Source organism: Lissotriton vulgaris, chromosome 10 (assembly GCF_964263255.1).
Source record: "Lissotriton vulgaris chromosome 10, aLisVul1.2, whole genome shotgun sequence".
Lineage (NCBI taxonomy): Eukaryota > Metazoa > Chordata > Amphibia > Caudata > Salamandridae > Lissotriton > Lissotriton vulgaris.
Window position 1 is genome coordinate 1,005,601,918 of NC_141698.1, and position 21,769 is coordinate 1,005,623,686.

At 50.5% G+C, this 21,769-nt stretch overlaps 1 protein-coding gene across 2 annotated transcripts in view; it reads right to left on the reverse strand.

The window, feature by feature from the left end:
- Positions 1 to 5,800: 5,800 nt before the first annotated feature.
- Positions 5,801 to 21,769, reverse strand: part of LOC147689145 (uncharacterized) — a 201,334-nt gene continuing 185,365 nt past the window's right edge. For both annotated transcript variants that reach the window (XM_086942037.1, XM_086942038.1), the window contains one exon: positions 5,801 to 7,139. In XM_086942037.1, the coding sequence (XP_086798163.1) occupies positions 6,852 to 7,139 (288 nt within the window). In that variant the 3' untranslated portion in view covers positions 5,801 to 6,851. The remainder of the gene's footprint in view (positions 7,140 to 21,769) is intronic.

A 21,769-nucleotide genomic window follows, 5' to 3' on the forward strand; every position in this document is an offset into this window, starting at 1 on the left:
TTAAGAAGACCTCTCACTCACCAACCTGGTTGGTGACATGCTTCATCATCGGGGTCCCACCCCGAAGGCCGAGTGCCAACAGGTCAGAGTAGGTCTGTTAACCGCTCCATGAAGGTTACCAAGTAGGTTAACAGACCTCTAGGATCCTGCTACAAATTACGTGAGCAATCCGCCATTGGAACCGGGACGCCCATGAAGCAAATAGTTTCTTTACTCTGATTTTCCAGACTCGGGAAGAAGACTGCATTACATCTTTTTGTGTGAAGTACAATTTTGTGGTTCCTGTTTACACATTGATCGAGGGCAGGGCACACCTTAGCGTGTGTGCACCACCCAGATCATTCACTTTGGTCCTGACGAAAACCGATATACTAACATGGTTGAAACATGTAGCCCTATATTTTAATCACATAACACATGATGCATTTTTAATATACCACACGTCTTAAACACCGAAGCCTACCTATCTAGACAAAGGTGTCACAGATTTTTGTACTCGGTGTCCAATCACTCCAGAATAAAGTCCATGAGCGAGTAGCATTGGACACTTTTTAAATCACTCACTTTAATATTTCACTGCACATATAAAAAGAAAAATACCTGCTCCACTGTAGTCAGGTGTCGAAGCACAATCTGTTGGCACTCGGCCTTCGGGGTGGAACCCCGATGATGACCAGGTTGGTGAGTGAGGGGTCTTCTTAAAGGACTACTTTTGTCCTTGGTTGGTTGGGCACTACGTGCACCACAATACATTTGATTTCAGAGGCTCATTTTACTATAGCCTCACGGGGGTACTCCTCCATTTGTTTTTGAAAGCATTTAACAGGGGACCAGGAGTTTCCTCCCTACACATACTTAAATACCCTCTCTCTCTTTTTGTTTACAATAAAAATTGTAAACTTGATTGTCAGGGGATTAAAAAGGATTTAGGGGTATCGATTCACTATGGTTTGTCCTGTGGAGACGGGCAGTGGCTCAGAGCATACGCTGGTATCCCTCAGAGGACAGAGGGAGCTCATTAATGCTTGATGTTCAGTTAACTGTGAGAGATCCATCAGGACCACTTATGTATCTGTGTTGGGCTATTACAGCTAGTTATGGCTCTCAGGGGGACCCTCCGTAAACATTCAGCCCATGGTGCACTCAGTTGGGGTCCATCGCCACAACGTCTCACACAAAACTCTACACCTTCTACACCAATTCTTCATGTACTTTTGTAAACATGGAAGAAGTGTCAGAACTCTACTACTCGTCTCTTACTATTCCTGTCATGCATTTGCAGTTTCTCTAACATCACCTTTTCTATTTTACTTCATTGACTCTGCTCCAGCTGAGCTTGACGGGGATTGGGAGGAATTAGTATTTAGCCTGCCAGAGCCCAGAAAAGTGCAGTTCTCTGTAAATTCCATTTAAAGAGAGTCCCATCCCAAGCAAACAGATCTACATGTCCTTGCCAGCTCCATGAATTCTAAGTGAGCTGTTCTTGCCTCTCCTTGTCTTTGTAACTCTCCTTTCCTGACCTCCTCATACGCTGTGCTCCATGGCTCATGCACCAGAGTCGGCGCTCGGCTGCACCAAAATCAACAAATACCATCGATCTCTGGCAACGTCACACCCCACACTTGCGCCATAGAAGCCCCTTCTAATTTGTGGCCCTCTTTGCTGCGCTGCCTGTCGTGTGTTGGTTGTCCACTAATCAAGGTGGTAATACCAGTTCCGTAACAAGGCTTCTGCATTTTCTTTCATCTCCCCAAAAGACAATGGTCTTCAAACTTTGTATTGCCGTGCCCGCTTCAATGTAAAAAAAATTATAATAATCCGTGCCCGTCAAATGAAAACGTATTTTCCGCAATCATTCTATAACATTGGCGATCTTTAAATATGTGTTAACATATTTAAACATTGCAGTTATCCATTTTAATAATCAAATACATCGCACCCCAACTGCGAGACATCATCAACACATCCTTCGACACCGCCACCTTCCCTGAGAGCTGGAAGCACGCCGAACTCAGCGCTCTACTCAAGAAACCCACAGCGGACCCCACCGAACTCAAGAATTACCCCCCCATCTCGCTCCTCCCGTTTCCAGCCAAAGTCATCGAGAAGACCGTCAACAAGCAGATGGCCGCCTTCCTCGTGACGAATGGATCCCTCGACCCCTCACAGTCCGGCTTCCGAGCCAATCACAGCACCGAGACCGCCCTCATCGCCGCCACCGATGACATTCGAGCCCTGATGGACAACGGAGAAACAGCGGCCCTCATCCTCCTAGACCTCTCCTCAGCATTCGACACTGTCTGCCACCGCACCCTAGTACAGCGCCTCAGCAACGTCGGAATCCAGGACAAGGCGCTGGAATGGATCATCTCCTTCCTCGACGGAAGAACACAGAGAGTCCGTCTACCACCGTACAAGTCAGAGGCCACCGAAGTCATCTGCGGCGTCCCTCAAGGATCCTCACTGAGCCCCACCCTCTTCAACGTCTACATGAGCCCCCTCGCGGCCATCGCACGCCAACACAACCTCAACATAATCTCCTACGCCGACGACACCCAGCTGATCCTCTCCCTGACCAACGACCCCGCCGCCGCCAGAGCCAACCTGCACGAAGGGATGAAAGAGGTAGCCGAGTGGATGACGACCAGCCGCCTGAAACTGAACTCGGACAAGACGGAGGTCCTCATCCTGGGCTCCTCACCCTCCGCCTGGGACGACTCCTGGTGGCCTCCCGCCCTGGGCACCGCACCCAAACCGACAGACCATGCACGCAACCTGGGCTTCATCCTGGACTCCTCCCTCTCCATGACCAGGCAAGTCAACAACGTCTCCTCGGCGTGCTTCAACATCCTACGCATGCTACGGAAGATCTTCTGGTGGATCCCCACCGAGACCAGGAAGACCGTCACCCAGGCCCTCGTCACCAGCCGACTGGACTACGGCAACGCCCTCTACGCCGGTACCACCGCCAAGCTCCAGAAGAGACTCCAGCGGATCCAGAACGCCTCAGCCAGACTCATCCTCAACATCCCACGAACCAGCCACATCTCCGGACATCTGAGAGACCTGCACTGGCTCCCCGTCAACAAAAGAATCACCTGCCGCCTCCTCACCCACGCACACAAAGCCCTACACGACCAAGGCCCGAGCTACCTCAACAGCCGAATCAACTTCTACGCTCCCAAACGCCACCTCCGATCAGCCAACCACGCCCTCGCCGCCGTCCCCCGCATCCGAAGAGCGACTACAGGAGGAAGGTCCTTCTCCTACCTGGCCGCCAAGACCTGGAACTCCCTCCCGACCGACCTGCGCCTGACCCAAGACCACCTCTCCTTCAGGAAGAAGCTGAAGACCTGGCTGTTCGAGCAGTAGCGGCACCCCCCCACCCCCAGCGCCTTGAGACCCTACGGGTATGTAGTGCGTTCTATAAATGTCATTGATTGATTGATTGATTGATTGGCAACATATTATTCTGGTCAGCCAGGTCTTACTAAAATGTAAAAGTATCATTCAGTGGCCTCTTCCCCTTTGATCCTACTCCCTGAATGACAACAATTTTTTAGTAATGGCCCATTACAAAGTTTTTCAGTAAAAACAAAGCATGATGATTCTCTTGGACAGTGCCTGTCGCCCCCCTGTGATAAATTAGCCCCCCAGTTTGAGGTCCTAGGCACAAAGATGCCTCTTCGGCGTCTCATGATTGTGAGCCGTCTGTCCGTTCAGGTTCCGGCAGGTCATTTTTACGAATGCAGCTTTAGTCTTTTATAATAGCAGAGTTCTGGCAAACAGCTTATTTTATCCTGCCAGAGCATCCCCTTTGGCCTGACTGTCTCTGTGCGAATTCATTGGCCCTTTATATAAATTATTAAAACCGGTCTTCACTTGGCTGCAGAGTGCCCGCCTCGGATTCCCCATTTAAAACCCAATGGTGATGCTAGCTAGTAGCGCGTTCGATCAGTACAGAGGAAATGATCAATAAGGGAGCCATTTAAGTCCTTGGATTGCCTGTTTCTCAACGAAGTTCATCCTTCTGAGCCTTAGCATGATCAATCAGCAGACTCACAATGGCTTCTTCCCTTAGTTGCCCCGCTCTGTCCATTACCCTACTATTTCTCCAAGCACCATCACCACCCCGTGGCCCGAGGGGCTTGATTCTAGGAGAAAATGATCTTTATTTTGTCGGCTGCAAGCGGCTCAGAAGTTGTGTAGATGACCGATTTTTGCCTTTCAGTTTCACCATACCGCTTCATATAGGTACAAATTTGAGTACACATATTTCTATGGACTACTCCTTTGTATCCTGGTTTTGTGAGACATGTCCAACCAGGTGGATGAACAGAGTAACTCAGAGGCAGAGATTGCACCGGATCCTTTCTAGGATACATCCTCCAGTGAACCCAGTTAGCTCACGACCCTGCCTAGTTTTATGGAAACAGTCGGACCGGATTGCTGCATTCCTTTTCTAGCTAATAATAGCTAGGTTTCTGGGAAGTTCCCCAGCTCTTTTCCCAGCAATATTAATGCACTCCCTGGCTGGGTTTTGCAAAGTCTGTCCTTTATCTTGTTTACTTCACATGCTGCAGCCAGCTGAACCCCAGCAAAGCCGTGCTTGGACTGTCACGCCGTACGAGGGGGATCATCAGCAATGTAATACGCAAAACTAATCTAGCCAGACAATTCTTCTCTTCATTGGGGACCCTGAGAAATTATGATTTCAGACTCTTCTGGCAGAATCCAAATACTCTCTGGGCATATATGACTTTGTATAGTGATGCGTACAAGTCTGAAGAGGGCAAGGCATGTTTTCACCTGAATCTCAGTGTAATCTGACAAGCACCTGTTGGTACTTGTAAGGATAGTCTAATTCCTCGCTGTGTCTACGCACAACAACCATATTTATATAAAAATAGACTCAGCTAAGAAAATACACAGCCAGACCCTTAAACAGTCTCTACACTCGGGTAAAAGAAAATACACTATTAGCTCCCTAAACAGTTTCCATGGGAACTCCTACATCCTTCAACTTTCTGCCTAGATCCTTCTTCCAACTCAAACTGCACACAACAGTTACAGGTTTATGGATACGCTCATAATTTTGCCATTTCCCAGGACAAGGAACAGAGCTGTGGACTAACTCTATAAACCTACTCTTTAAACCAGAATTATGATCAATTATGATCAATTCTCTGTCTCTTACTGCAAATTCACTTCTTCTTTCAGGAAACACTGGACATCTTTCTGATGCTGCTGCAGAAAATTTACTAAGGCGCTGTGGTTGCCTCCCAGGGCACTAGCTAATCTGAATACAGTGACTCTGGAGCCCTTGGCAAGCAAGTGCCAAGTCTAGAATTGAAACACCAAGCCATAGATCCCTACTAAAATCTGCCTGTTGTCCCAAAATGAAGGGGACAAGAACTCTTATGACTCAGATATGGTGGTGTTTTCTTCCTCGCTGTCTGCAAGGAGTATCCACGTTTGATAGACATTTAGGTTCTTTTCGTTTTCTATGTTTATCTGTGTGTGAATTTCAGTCTGACACATTTCATATGCCTTAAATTGTGAGCTGCGAGAGATGCCCACCATCTAAATCACTCGCTGCCTAACTACTATCTTTGGGGAAAAAAGGAGATATGTTTGGAACCTTCGGCAAGGGTTATTCATTAGATGTTAGGTTATTTCAGCAAACCAAACGAGTGTTAATTTGCATTTTGTTTCCAACCTGTAGCTGTAAAATTGCATATGCCTTAAATTGCATTGTGGGACCCAGGAAGGCAAGAAAATAATCATCCAATAAAAAGGCTCAAATTAATCTGTTTTATTTTCATGTAGCCCTCTTTCTATTTCCAGCTAGTGGTGACGCCCTACTGTACTGTATAAAAAAATACAACATGTGACGAGTATATGTTTCATAAGTTAAATTGACAGCTGCCAACTTTAAAATCTTGGCTTGTAGAAGTCTTAGAGGTGCGGTTACTATGTCTTATGGTTCTGTAGACTCAAATTCAGTGCCATCTCCATCATAAGGGCTGGATGCTGTGGCCTCAGATGGAACTTCCTGTGCAACATGTAGACCGGGTGGGTTAGTCTTCCATTCATAGCAATGGTTGCAGCATCAGATGATGCCTTAAATACATCATGAGGTCACCAGAGTTGAGGTGGTAGACCCAGGTGGAATTTCATCCAGTCATTTAGAAAGTTCTGGGTCAAGAAAACGTTGCATTAAGTGTCGGGTTTTCAGCAGTTTTCTGAATGACATAATTGTCAGTTTGTACTAGGAGAGAGTGTGAGCTTTTCATGTCAAATGCTTTAAAGAAGATATTAAGGTGATTATAATTAATACAGAATTATTTTCATTATTTACCAAAATCGCAAAGTTGTGCTATGCTACATTGAACAAACACTGTGTTGTGTCTTCACTCTGTGGCAAATGCCTGTGGGTGAAGATGACCCCGATGTATCTATTGGATAGAAACATTTGCCAGTTTGCATATTTATATCTCAGCGTATAAGTTATATCTGATATAGAAACGTTTAAATGCAATTTAAAGATTTCAGTCATAAAGGGTACTAGAAATCTCAGACTGATTGCAGAAATAAGGAATTAATATATTGCCAAGAAGTACAATATGCTGCTTGGATTTCTAAAAAGCTGATTGCAGTAAGCCTCAATTGGAGGCCAGTTTAACTCGAGGAGCAAAATATGAAATTCTCCTGCAGGTGTTTTTAGTTTATCAACCAATCTTCCTGTGTATTCGAAAGATGCACTGTTTCTGATTGTCTTTTCTGGGGCCCTGGTCAACACATACATTCTTATCATCAGTTCATGTTGTTTTGTCCAGCAGTAGGCCCTGCTATTTGTACTCTGTGGAGAAAGGAGATGAAGGCAGCACTGCATCCCTCAAGAGGTGGTGTTGGGAGCATTCGATGTGCTTGTGCCTTTCGCAGGTCTTGCTGCTGCCGCTGTGCCTGGTGATTGGAGCCGGGGGAGAGGTCCGCGCCGCTGCCGGTGTCTCGTGACTGCCGTTGTTGCAGCGGTGCACGAGCACCGGATCCTTGGCATTGGCTTTGCTCTTGAGGAGGCGCTGGAGCACCTGCTTGTCAGAACGCTCCTTCCGGAAGTCATCTTCGTAGACCTTAAGCTGTCAAAATGAGCCAAAAGAGAGAATGTAAGGGTATATTGAATATCACCCACTATCGGATACATGGCGGGAGACTGACACAGAAGTACAACATTCATATATGTTCACAATTAGCCAACGCTTTAGAGAATCAAAGTTCCTTGGCTTATGTAACATTGTCTCTTATAGATGATTAACACTAGTGTTCTTTTGTTGCCACTTTTCGTGTTCCCAATAAAGTACCTCTTGCTGCATGCACCTATGCACGTACACCTAGACCACTCTCCGGTTGCCCTACACATTCTAATACCCATCAAGAGAATATGACGGGTAGGGAAGTCAGATGGTCCCGAAGGCACTTTGCAACTGCCCTATCTCTACCTACCACTGATTGAGACAAATGCGAGATTGCCTCCTTTTCTGAATCCCTCCTCCTCTCGGCCCAAAGTGAAGAAAAGTTGTATCAAAGTGTGTCACAGACACTATGAAGACACCAAGAGTGGCTGAAAAAATTGTCGAAATAATTAAACACAGCACACTTTTATGCTTAACAAATATTAAAAATAAGAACATCATTGAGAGTCAGACATGGATTGGTGTATGCAAGCAGAGGGTTGCCCGGGTAAATGGACCAAAATATGGGCCAACTGGAATGAAAGTAGAGGTTGGTTGTGTGCCCACTTCGACGATGCTCCTCCATTTGTGTCGATAATGAGTCACTGTAATCTCCTGATCACTGGAATCGCTTGCTTGCATAAGACCATGATATAACCTTCGGGACAATGAGCTCCAATTTTATTATTTGTGTTTGATCATTCTCTTATTTTATGAATATGGCTTATTTTGATGACTGCTTTATTTATTAATTGTATTGGTTTGTGTTGTATAATTTTGTTTGTTTTCTTTTAATAAAAAGATTTGTTAAAAAAAATCTATAATGTTGAGTGTTTTATACAGCACAGGTTACAACAGATGTTTCTGTTTCATAGTGATGTACCATCAATTAAGTTAAAATAGTGCGCATGTTTGCTGATAACCACTCAGCATTCATATCTGTTATTGAGTGTTAAAGGTATGCTAGTGCAGCAATGGATGCCAAGTATCTTTCAGCTACATGCAGTTTGTTGGTCTCCTTTGGTCTGCCTGTTCCCTCTCTTGGGGTCTCACATCAGTCTCCTTTCAGCAACTGTAGGTTCTCCCTTAATCAAGCTGGTTTCCTTTCAACTCAGGAAAGTTCTTCCTTGCCCCAGCTTCCTTCCTGTCAAGTCAAGAGATTTATATAGCGCGCTACATACCCAGAGGGTCTCAAGGCGCTTGAAGAAGGGTGGGGAATTACTTGTCGAATATCCACGTTTTAAGTTGCTTTCTGAATGCTAGGTGGTTCTGAGTAAGGCGAAGGTGAGTGGGAAGTGAGTTCCAGGTTTTAGCTGCCAGGTAGGAGAAGGATCTACCTCCCATGGTGGTTTTGTTGATGCGAGGTACAGTGGCAAGGGCTTGGTTGGAGGATCGTAGCTGGCGGGAGGGGGTGTAGAAGGACAGTCGTGTGTTGAGGCATTCGGGTCCAATTTCGTAAAGTGCTTTGTGTGCGTGGGTTAGGAGGCGGAAAGTAATCCTCTTATTGACGGGGAGCCAGTGGAGGTTTTTCAGGTGACCAGAGATGTGTTCTTTACGCGGGATGTCTAATATGAGCCTGGCTGAAGCGTTCTGGATGCGTCGGAGTTTTTTCTGGAGTTTTGCGGTGGTACCGGCGTATAGGGTGTTTCCGTAGTCCAGGCGGCTCGTGACCAGTGTGTGGGTGACCGTTTTTCTAGTTTCGGTGGGGATCCAGCGAAATGTTTTTTTGAGCATGCGAAGAATGTTGAAGCAAGATGAAGAAACGGCGTTGACTTGTCTGTTCATCGAGAGTGAGGAATCCAGGATGACGCCCAGGTTCCGTGCGTGGTCCGTCGGGATGGGTGCTTTTCCAAGGGCCTCTGGCCACCAAGAGTCATCCCAGGCGGAGGGGGAGGTGCCTAGGATGAGGACTTCTGTTTTGTCTGAGTTCAGTTTCAGACGGCTGTGCTTCATCCATTCGGCTACTTCTTTCATTCCTTCATGCAGGTTGGTTTTGGCAGTGTTAGGGTCTCTGGTGAGTGATAGGATCAGTTGAGTGTCATCGGCGTAGGAGATGATGTTGAGGTTGTGTTGGCGTGCGATGACCGCGAGGGGGCTCATGTATACGTTGAAGAGGGTGGGACTGAGTGAGGACCCTTGAGGTACGCCACAGATGACTTCAGTAGCCTCTGATTTGAATGGTGGAAGGCGGACTCTCTGGGTTCTTCCGGTGAGGAACGAGGTGATCCATTCCAGTGCTTTTCCTTGGATTCCGACGTTTCTGAGGCGCTGTAAAAGGGTGCTATGACAGACTGTGTCGAAGGCTGCGGAGAGGTCGAGGAGGATGAGGGCGACTGTGTCTCCATTGTCCAGTAGAGTTCGAATGTCGTCTGTTGCTGCGATGAGGGCGGTTTCAGTGCTGTGTTTGGCTCGGAAGCCGGACTGTGAGGAGTCGAGGGATTTGTTGGTTTCGAGGAAGGCGGCGAGCTGGTTGTTGACCGCTTTCTCGATGACTTTGGCCGGGAATGGAAGGAGCGAGATAGGGCGGTAATTTTTGAGTTCGGTGGGGTCAGCTGTGGGTTTCTTCAGGAGGGCGCTGAGTTCGGCATGTTTCCAACTTTCCGGGAAGGTTGTGGAGTTGAGGGAGCAGTTGATGACGTCTCGGAGGTGTGGTGCTATAATGGAGTCTGCTTTGTTAAAGATGTGGTGAGGGCATGGGTCTGTGGGGGATCCTGAGTGGATAGAGTTCATCAGACGGATGGTGTCCTCAGTGGAGATTGGGTTCCAGTCATTGAGGATGTTCAAGGGGGGTGGGGGTCCTGCAGAGGGTTGGGTGGGTTGGTCTTCGGGTCGGTTGTCGAAGCTGTTGTGGATGTCTGCAATTTTGTTGTGGAAGAATGAGGCTAGTGAGTCGCAGAGGGCTTAAGAGGGGGAGATGTTGTTGGAGTTGGCTGAGGGGTTGGTAAACTCTTTGACGATGTTGAATAATTCCTTGCTGTTGTGGGCGTTGTTATCTAGTCGGTCTTTGAATGCGGCTTTCTTGGCAGACCGGATAAGTTGGTGGTGTATGCGGGTGGCGTTTTTGAAGGCGTCCTTGGTGCTGGTGTTTGGGTCTTTTTTCCAGGCTTTCTCAAGGGAGCGACAGAGTTTCTTGGATTTCTTAAGATCATCGTTGAACCAGGAGGCCTTCTTGCTGCCTAGTTTGATATGTCGTTTTTTCAGTGGTGCTAGGATGTCGGCGCTGTTGGATAACCATTGGGTGAGGTTAGTGGCTGCTTGGTCGGGGTTTGAGGAGTGGGCAGGGGGGTTTTGAAGAAGCGATGAGGAGATCTGGTCGATGGTGATTTTGTTCCAGTTTCTACGCAGAGTGGGTTGAGGATGGTTGTTGGTAGGGGTCTTGTTGTAGGTAAAGTGAACGCAGCTGTGGTCCGTCCAATGGAGAGTTGTGGTGTGGCTGAAGGAGACATGTTTGCTGGAGGTGAAGATAGGGTCGAGTGTGTGACCAGCGATGTGGGTGGGGGTAGTGACAAGTTGTTTAAGTCCGAGGTTGTCCAAAAGGGTGGTGGTGTTGCGGTCGTTGTTCTTTTCAAGGTGAAAGTTGAGGTCTCCCAAAAGGATGTAATCTTAGGAGGGGAGCGCGTGTGGAGTGATGAAGTCCGTGATGTCTTCACTAAATTGTGCGCGGGGTCCTGGTGGCCTGTAGAGGAGGGTGCCTCTGAGTGTGGTCTTGGGGTCGATGTGGATCTGGAAGTGAAGGTGTTCAGTGTTGGCGAGATTGACGTCTGAGCTGGTTGAGATGCGGATGGATTTCTTATGGACGATAGCGATGCCTCCTCCTGTTTGGCCGGTACGGTCCTTGCGAATGATCTTATAGCCTTCCGGGATGGCAATGGTGATGTCTGGGGCCGATGTGGTGTTCATCCATGTTTCTGTTAGGAAGGCGACGTCCGGAGAGATGGTGTCTAGTAGATTCCAGAGGTCGATGGCGTGCCTGTGGACCGAGCAGGTGTTGAGCAGGATGCATTGTAGGTGGTTGGGGTCGGATATCTGTTGTGTGTTCGTAGATGAGGAGTTGTTCTTGGTGCCGTCGAACTTGCAGGAGTAGCAGGAGAAGGGTCCATGGAGGTGTCCGGGAGCGGCTTGGACGCAGTTGGGGAGTCGGCCGGGGTTAAGGGCTAGGAGGGTGGAGGCGGCGTAAGTAATGCGGGAGGGCTGGGCATTGCGAGGACCAGGGGCTCTGGCGCTGGGCGCGGTCCAGGCGCGGACGGGCGTAGACGGGCTTACCTTTGGCGCACCTTCGGCGCGACTGGGGCGCGATCGCTGCGCGTGAACCCTGCGCGGAAGCTCATCTGTCATATATGGATAGTGGAAAGGGGGAGGGGCGAGGGCGGCTCAGCTGGGAGGCGGGGCGGGCTCACGAGGACAACAGCAATATAAACAAAATGGCAGCGGGGGGGAGGGCAGAGCACAGCGCCGGGGGTAATCGCGTTTTAAAGTTACAGTGATTGCAGCGGAAGCAAAGCGAAGCAGCGCCCAGGGCAGTACACAACAAATAAACTTTAGGGTGGAATGCAGATTCAAAACGATACCAGGTCTCGGCAAGAAGGCTGTGGAGCGACCTCTCAGCACAGGAGCGATGAGGGGATCACAGCGCTTCCAGGTATGGGAGCGCTGTATATAGACAGTGGGAGGGCGGCTCAGCTGGGAGGCGGGGCGGGCTCACGAGGACGAGGACAACAACAATATAAACAAAATGGCAGCGGGGGGGGCAACATTACAAATTCTTTACTGGAGAACATCAGGCTGGTGTATCTATTGGAGCCTATGAGATGGGGCTTATAATGCTCACTACCAAATACAAATGTTTAAGTTCTGAGTCATTATTGATTAGGGATTAGATTTTGGTTCAGTGTCAGAAGAAGAAGGTGTAAGAACCTTTTTAAGATGTAAAAATCTGTCTTTAGGAAAATGCATAGACAGTACTGTACAAACACAAGAATCACTGAAGATATTATAAATCCAAAGCCTATATAATTGTGAATAAGAAGGAGCCGTGGATCTAAAAAATAATCAAGTACACAAGTTGAAGCCACTAATGAAAAGTTGTCAGCACAATGAGAAGGGTTTTAAGAATGTGGTTCACAGCACATTAAGTTATTTTATAAACCTCCCTGTTGTATGGAGGTAGTATTCGCTTGTGAGAACATCTGAAACTTTGTGTACGTTGTTAATTCATCAAGGTGTATATTTATCTTTATTTCATGCAACGCAGGGCAACAAGCAAAGTTGTTGTGCTTGGAGAGAGCTGAAAAGCGCCTTATCTACTATGATATGGCACTCCTCAGCTCACTCCTTGCGCTGGCGCACTTGAGCAGCCTAGCACCAGTGCAGATACCGTTGCACTAACTTGCAAGGGAGCCTGCGCTAATGCAAAAATTGTTTTTGTGCAGTAAGGAAAACCTTCCAGCACAAAAACAATCCAGACAGGCATATTCCTCTTTCTGTGTGTGATGCACAATGCATCATGATAGAACGAGGAAGTAACGAGGAGATATACACATATTTAGTCCTCTTTACACCTCTCTGTGTCAGGTGTACCGACTTAACACAATTCCAGCTTTACAAACCTTAGTAAACTGGAATGGCAGGAAATTGATGGGTGGATGCACTGGAAAGCCCATGCTACTCCATCCATGGCACGCCTACACTATGAAAGGCAATGTACTGAAAGCTGCTTCGAGAGTTACATTTCTTTACAAAGCCATGCAAATCAGGACTTGTGTGGCTCTGTAAATCCCAAATAAGCCTTTGTGTTGCCCTGTATTGCCTTGCATGACCAAGGGTGACACAAAGGCTTAGTAAATGTGGGGCCAGATGTACACAGTCAGGAGGGCTGTATGGCAGATACTATATACCAACAATAGTAGACCGGTATTTCATGGACAACAAAATAAAGCTTCCTTAAGGAAAGCGCTAACAAGCTGAAATATTTTTTGTTCTAACTTTTCACACAACCATGTGGCCTGTGCTGCACAGCATACAAACAATGTGGGGAAAGTTTTAGGTTTAAAGTATTTTATTGCAGCATTGAAAGAAAAAAGGCAACAAACAAATAACCACAGGTGCCCCTCATGAAATAGTGCATACAGTTCGTCACAGACGTGAAATCCGTATGTGCAGTGCGATGGGCACGTCCTGTCCAAGAGTCTTATGGCTAGTGCACCTGTGGGTGGGACAAACCAAAAAGGAAAGGAAAAACGATACCCCCCCAACCAACTGCCCCCCTCCCATTCCCCCCGATTCCCCTCCCCACCCCCTGTACTGTGCTAACAATCCTTCTCCTCTTCGCCATGGCAGCATAGTCATCCATCCCTCCCCCCTAGCCATCATCCCAGGCGACTCAGGTGGGCGGGGCTGACTGGGACGTCAGCCGTAGCAATCTGAGATATCTAGGGCAAGTAATTTCTTTAAATTCTGATCGTAACAGTGTATGGAATGGTAACCACAGCTCCTCAAATGTGTCCACATCCCCCGCCACCACCAGGGACATCTTCTCCATGCCTAAGACATGCCACAACCTATGCAGCCAACTAACAACAGTAGGAAGCGTGGTAGTGCGCCAGTGAATAAGTATATTCTGAATCGCCGATCCCAAGGCAATCGCTATCTGCCTACCCTTCTTAGATCTTAGGGGGTACATCAAGCCGTTTGGCAAGCCTAGCAGAACATAGGCAGGGAAGCGGGGTAATTCGATCTCGAAGCATCGGTCTATCTCATTCAGCACCTCTTCCCAGTAGGGATTCAGTAGGGGGCATTCCCATAGTATATGAGTGAGTGTGCCAGTCTGTCCACAGTCTCGCCAACAGGTCGGGGGTATGGAGTGGTTCATTTCGTGGAGTTTCTCGGGGGTGCGATACCAGTAAGTGGAAATTTTGGTGAATGTCTCAGTGAGCCCAGTGTGATAAGCAGAGTGTCGTGCCCGGTAGGAGATGTGATCCCAGTCAGTGTGGCTTAGCGATCGTCCTAGCTCCCGCTCCCAGCGTTCTTGTCCGGGATTGTAGATATGAAAAGGGGGGGGCTGTAATAGTTTATAGAGGTCAGAGATAAGCTTGGCGTCTGAGGAGCGTGTCACCAGCCATCGTTCATAAGGCGTGAGCTTCCGGTCCGCCGAGGCACGTACCTGCGGCTGGAGCGCCCAGTGACGCGCCTGCATGTATCTCATGCGCTCCGTCTCGGGCAGGCCGAAGTCCGGCGGAAGATCCTGGAAGGAGACGGCACCCTCCGGGCCATACATATGGAACAGGTCGGAGCACCGGGCTGCCCGCCAAAGCTCGAAGGCTCCAGGTTCCATACCAGGGCTAAAGTCCGGGTTTCCGAGTATCGGTGTAAAGGGGGAAGGAAAGGTGGTGAGGTCGTGTTTGGTAGACACGGAGTCCCATACTTGGAGCGGAACCCGCGTGATGAAGGTCGCATAAAGGTTGGGGGGACGGTGGGCTCTGCGTAGGAAGGGCACTTCCTGCAGTGTTCTGCCCGCCACCGCCTGGTCCTGAAACAACCAATGCTTATCTGATTCCCACCGACTCCACTCTACTAGGTAACGTAGTTGTGCAGCTTGGAAATACTTGTGCAAGTCCGGTATGCCAAGCCCTCCGGACTCAGGCGCCAGCGTGGATATAGTTCTTTTGAGCCTGGGTTTGCGACCTTGCCATACAAAGCGTGTTATATCAGACTGGGTCTGTCTGAGCCACCCCTTAGGGGGTTGTAACGGGAGGGCCCGAAAGAGATACAGGACTTGCGGAAGAAGGGTCATTTTCACCGTGGCTATTCTGCCCAGCAAAGATAATGTGCCTTTGTCCCAGCGGGCCAGTTCTTCCTTAATTTTCTTGCTTGAGGCCGTGTAGTTGGCAGTGACCATGGCAGGATGAGAGGGCGCTAAAAGAATCCCCAGGTAGGGCACTTGGTCTTTAGACCAGCTCAGCGGAAAAAGCCTCTGTAAGTCAGCCCTAGTGGTGTCGGACAGCGAGATGTCGAGGGCTGCCGATTTCCCAAAGTTTACTTTGAAACCTGCCACAGCCGTGAAGGTTTCCAGCTCCTCAATACAAGCAGGCAACGACCTCCTAGGGTCGTCGAGCGTCAAGATTACGTCGTCCGCGCAAAGACTAAGGGTGTGGATAAACTCCCCCATGCGGACGCCTGTAACATCTGGGTTCTGGCGAACCCTTTGAGCAAACGGCTCCATATAGAGGGCGAAAAGTAGTGGCGATAACGGGCACCCCTGCCTGGTGCCCCTCTCTATCGCGAACTTCTGGGAGCTGCAACCGTTCACTCTCACCACTGCGGACAGGAATCGATAGCAATTGAATACCAGGTGCCTAAACCTCTCCCCTATGCCAAATTTACTCAGCACTTTCTCTAGGTAAGGCCAGTGCACCCTATCGAACGCTTTCTCCGCGTCGATAGAGAGGAGCATGCGTTCCCCGGGAATCCGGGAGGCCTTCTCCAGTATGTGGGTCACCCTTTTAGTATTATCGACTGTCTGCCTGCCTGGGACAAACCCGGCCTGGTCCGGGTCAACCATACCCGGTAGGTGGAGTGCCAGACGTGCCGCAAGGATACTGGTGAATATCTTTAGGTCCGAGTTTAGGAGCGAGATCGGGCGGTAGGATCCGCACTCGGTCCGGTCCTTGCCCGGTTTAGGGATCACCGACACCGTCGCTTGAAGGAATTCCGGAGGGATAGCACCCGGTTCTGAAAATGAGTTAAACAGGCGCGTCAGCAGCGGTGCCAGGTCTTGGCAAAAGGTCTTATAGAAGAGAGGTATAAAGCCATCGGGCCCCGGAGCTTTCCCGTGTTTGAGTCGGGAAATGGCCGTAACCACCTCCTCAATCCGGATCTCTCGCTCAAGATGTTGGGCCTGGACCGACGTGAGGGATGGGAGAGCCACCGACTCCAAGTAGTCAGTCTCGGCTTGCGCTGAGGGGGGGACACCGGCGTAGAGCTCGGCGTAGTATCTACGGAAGCCCTCCGCAATCTGGCCATCCTCCGTGTCTGTTCCCCCATTGGGGACCGCCAGTTCTTTCACCCGATGCTGCTGATGTTGTACGCGGAGTTTATGCGCAAGGAGCCGGCCACACCTGTCTCCGCCAGTGTAGTATTTGTGTTTCAGGCGTAGTACGGCGTACTCCGCTCTGTCTATGTCGAGCGCGGACAGGAGCTTTCTAGCAGCCTTAAGTTGCCGCCAGACTGTAGGGGCTCCTGTCCGTTGATGCACCTGTTCTAGCTCCCTCACCTTGCGTGTAAGTTCGTCCTTTTTTAGCTGACGGTCTCTATTCTCCGCTGAGGAGACTGCAATAAACTCGCCGCGGAGCACCGCCTTTAAGGCGGCCCATTGTGTTGCGCAGGTGGTTTCATCATTATCATTGTGACGCTTGTACTCCTGTATGGACTCGCGGATATGCTTCACTACGGATTGTTTGTGCAGCAAAGTGTCTCTGAGACGCCAGACCCCTCGTGAGGGAGACACAGGAGGTAATTGGAAAGTGCCCTCTACCGGGGCATGATCAGAGAGAGACAAGACTCCTATGTCGGCGGCCGAAGCCAGCTCATACATCGGACCCATCACCAGGAGATGGTCCAGTCTCGCATAGGATTTGTGGGCATGAGAATAGTATGAATAGGCACGGGTCGTAGGGTAGAGGCGGCGCCACATATCATGCATGTCAAGATCCTCCAGAAGGGACCTAGTCGAGCTAGAGAGCTCCCCCGATTGTAGGCGTCTTTGCGCTGACCTGTCCAGGGACGCATCAAAGACCATATTCAAGTCCCCCCCAATGACGATGTGCCTGTCAGGAGTGGTTGTCACGTCTTCCAGCGCCCTGTGCAAAAACTGTTCCTGATGGTCGTTGGAGCTATATATCGAGCCTACAGTGAACACCAGACCTCCCACCCTGACTCTGTAAGCTAAAAGCCTCCCTTTTTGTTCCGCTACCTTCTGCACTATCTCCCCCTTGAACCTCCTAGACATCATGATCGCTACACAGGAAGAGAAGAGCTGCGTGGGGAACTTCGGGGTTCGCAGCCTGTGGCAGTCTTTAGCTAAAAGATGAGTCTCCTGTAGAAGACAGATGTCTGCCTGCGAGTCTTCCAGTAGGGACAGTACAGCTTTCCGTTTGACCGGATTATTCAGCCCCTTCACATTCAGGGTGACAATCTTAAGGGCCATCAGTGAGGGGAATACCAGTATCGCTCAGCAAGTCGGGCACGATCTGCCGGACTAAACACAAAGGCAACAGAACGCAGCCACAGCACACAGTGAAAGTAAATGACATCATAGCACAGTACAGTCCCCGGGCACCCACCCCCCCAACCGTGAGAACCCCCTCCCTGGAACCCAACTCCCCCCCCCCCCCTCACCCGCCGCCCTGTGAACGCCCGAAACCTCAAACTCACCCATTCAACTCCCTCGCCCACCCCCCTCACCCCCAACCGTGCATAGCACTTCATTGTCCCAGTCTGGTCCTCAACGGACAAGGCCGTGGAAAGTTGTTCAAGTGGACGTCCAGCCACAACCTCCAGTGCCCCCGCCACCCCCCATCCCCGGAACCCCTACACCTGCAATGAAGATAAGGCTACTGCAGTCTCCCCCCCGGAGTATGTTCAGGCCGTCAAGGCCACATCACCATTCGCCGTAGTCCTGGAAGCCTCCTGCATGGCGCTGGACATTTCCGCCCGGATTGTAGGCGAGTCGGGTCTCGTGGGCGGCGGCGGGGATCGCCGTCCCCCGGCTAGCTGCCAGCCATCTCGCGTGCTCCGCCTGCGACGAGGCGCTGGAGTGTCCGTGTCCGTCGCGGTGATTCCCAGCACTCCGCAAACGTCCTGGAGGGATCGGAGCTGGTGCAGAGCCCCATTCCAACGAAAGATGAGTCGAAAGGGATTCCCCCACGAATACTGTGTGCCATGTTCCCTCAAAAAGTCCGTAGCAATTTTAAAGGCCTTCCTTTTTTGCAGCGTTATTGCGGACAGATCCTGATACAGAGCCACTTGATGGTCTCGGAAACGTAAAGGTTGCTGTCGTCTGGCCTCACGGAGAATCCGCTCCTTCAGGGGGAAGTCCGGCATGAAGGCCAAAATGTCCGGAGGAGGAGCCGAGGCCCTACGGGGTCGACCAACTCTATGTGCCCTGTCGATTCAGATCGGGAAGTCTTCAGATTCTCCCAGAATTTCACGAAAGAGGGCTCCTAAGTAGGCGGCCACATCCTCACCCTCCTCACTGGATGGAACGCCTCGGACCCGTATGTTGTTACGTCTAGACCTGTTTTCAAGGTCCTCGGCATGGGCCTGTAGGTCAATCTGTTGATCTCTCAGCCTCAGGACCTCCTGCTGCAGGTGAGTGATTTCCTCATCTCTGGAGTGGCCAGCCGCCTCCACCGTGTTCACTCTTTCACCCAGGGAGTCAACCTCTCTCCGAACTTCTCGAACCTCCCCGGCCACCTCCTGTTTTAGGGCTTGGAAGTCCTCCCTCAAAGAGCTGAACAGTGACTCCAGAAAAGATCTAGTCACCGGGGGTTCCCCGCCTTCCGCACCTCGAGAGCTGGTCAGGGGGCTCGGGGCTGGCTGATTTCTGTCTTGCCTCGGGGCGCCCCTGCCCAGCATGTCCGGCAAGGTCCGGTCTCCCTTCTTCGACCCTCTGGCATTCGACATCGTGGGGGAGGGGAATCACCAAGGCCCACGTGCTATGGCGAGGAAGGGGTCCGGGCCCGTACTGCAGTTTGTTAGAGGGTGGCAATCCTCACCTCACGCGGAATCTTCGGACTCCGGAGCGCCGATGCAGACTTAATCCCGGTTAGGCGCCTCCAATTGCCTTGAGCGAAGGTTGCTCCACAGGGCCGGTGCGATCGGTCCGCCCTCGTCCAAGATGGCAGTCCGCCTCGCCCTGGGGGAGCAGCGTCGGTGTGGCGCAGTCTCGTCTCATGGGCTATATGTGTGCTGCTCCACCCTGACCGGGGCCTAGGTCGAGATCTCCCGGTACAGAGAGAGCACTACGGGACAGTTCTCCCACTGGCCGTCGCACCACACCACTTCCAGCGACTCCGTCTAGGCCTTCTCTCGGGGATCGCAGCACTCATCCTTCACAGGCCCACTCGATTATAACGTGGCCGGAGGCCAGCCGAGCAGGTCGTTCCGTGGCCGGGATCGGGGAAGGGCAGGTCCTGCGGGCAGCTGAAGCGACTGTGAGTGTTCGAGGGGTTGGAATCACCCGGTAGTGGCGCAGGGCGGGGCTCGGGGCCGGGCCCTGTGGCTCAGGCCTCGCGGCCTACCTGATCCCGGGCTTGCGTAGCTGCTTCCTGTCGGCTCCGCCTCTCCACTCTCCGCTAATGCGGCTCCGCGGGGGAAGGTCGTGTCCAGGCCACGTCGGGGTCTCACCGTCGGAGCACCCGCAAGCCGCTCGTCTACTCCGTGCTCCAAACCTCCCGCGCCGGATCTCTGGGGGTCTGTGATCGAAGGGTCTCCGGCCTCTCAACGGTTCCTCGGACGGCTCTCGCCGCGGGCCGGTTCCTAAGCGGCACCGCCGCCGCAGCAAGGAAATTGAGGGCTGCGGACTGCTCTACACCACCGCGGGGTGCACTGGGTGCGTTTTCCGCTCGATCCGGGGGAGATCAGCGGTGGAAAACGGTGCAGGGTTTCCAGGGGCTCGGGAGCTCACGGCAAGAGCGTCCTCTCAGCCCGCCATCTTGGCCACGCCCCCCGTGGGGAAAGTTTTAAAGTATGTCTAAGCACAGTATTTTGTACTGGAGGCTGAAAATCTATGCTAGAGATCACACATGCAACTTTGCAATGTGGTGCAATGGAGGGAGAAAGAAATTGGGCAGCCTAAAAACCCCCAGTTTAGCAACTTCAGTTGTTGTGCTATAAATTTATAAATCTCCCATCTAGGGGCAGAGTTATCAACACTTTACTACAGTAAATAGCCACTAAATGTGGCAAAATGTGGCTCAAAATTGTTGATGTAGTGTTTACTTTCCAGCCAAAACTTGTTTTGCGCAGCAGTGCGGCACCAAATTTTATACAAATATTCCTTTGCCTTACTTTGCTTCAAATGGCTTCCAATGAGTGTTACATGATCATTCGCACGCTACCACCCATAGTTTTTGACACAAAGCCCTATTTAATTGCAGTGGTAGACAGGACTTTGTGGCAAAATAAATACTGCCTCTTAGAGGCTGGCAGTAACGCACAAGTTACTTACCTTCGGTAACGATATATCTGTAAGAAACAGTAGTTAGTGTTAGATTCCTTACCTTAGAATATCCCCAGGCGTTCGACTGGATCCGGAAAGTTTCGCGTAGCAGTACCCCTGCGCGTCTGGAGGCGTCGTCTGCGGCTCCGCATCCGTCGTCAGCGTCGTTGGCGTTGGGATGACTTCGTCGAAGTATTTAGACGCCGCCCTTGCTGCTGACGTAAGTTTTTATACACAGCTTTTCGGCGCCAGAAACGCAGAGCCATGATAAAAACCGACACTGGTGCCATGAAACTAGGGCCCTCGAAGGGAAGAACCTTAACCCTAGATATAGGTTCGCAGAACGGGGAGGATAGGTGGGGCGGTAAGGAATCTAACACTAACTACTGTTCCTTACTGATATGTCGTTACCGAAGGTAAATAACTTGTGCATCTGAAAGAATCAGGTTTGTGTTAGATTCCTTACCTTAGAATAGATAGCCCAGCAATAGCGGTGGTGGGTCTGCAAACCAATGATCACACCGGAAAGCCCTGGAGAACAGAACGACCGAAAAAGCCATCTCTTCGGACTTGGCTGTCCAGGCAGTAGTGTCTAGCGAACGTGTGCAGCGAGGCCCACGTAGCTGCCTGACAGATGTCCTGCAAGGGGACTTCCCGTCCCAGGGCAGTAGTAGCCGCCGTGGCCCAAGTGAAATGGGCCCTCAGCCCATCAGGAGGCGCCTTTTTAGCCAAAGAGTAGCATACCTTTATGCACAACACGACCCACCGAGAGATGGTCCGTTTGTGCACTGCCCGTGCCTTCTTAGCGCCCACATAACCAACAAAGAGCTGGTCGTCCACCCGGAACTGGCGTGTGCGGTCCAGATAGAATGAGAGCGCACGTTTTGGGTCCAGACGGTGGAACCTCTCTTCCTCTTTCGAAGGAGGCGGAAAGAAGGTGGGCAAGGTGATGGACTGCTCGATGTGGGACGCGTTCTCAAAGACAACTTTGTCCGGATGGACAGAAAGGAAAGGAGGTTTGGAAGAAAGAGCCTGGCGCTCACTCACTCTCCTGGCAGAGGCGATGGCAACCAGGAAGGCAGTATTAAGAGTGAGAAGATGAAGAGGGCAATTGTGAAGTGGCTCGAAACAAGGTTCAAGTCCCACTGAGGCATCACGAAAGGAACAGGTGTAATATCTTACCTGCTTTCTCTTTTACTTTATTTATTTTTACATATGCTTGTTTATTTCCTTATTTGATTTTACCTATGAAACCATTTTAAATCTTTCAGAGCCACAGAACAGAGAAGAGTTGGTCAGCTTTCTTGGGATGGCTGAATAT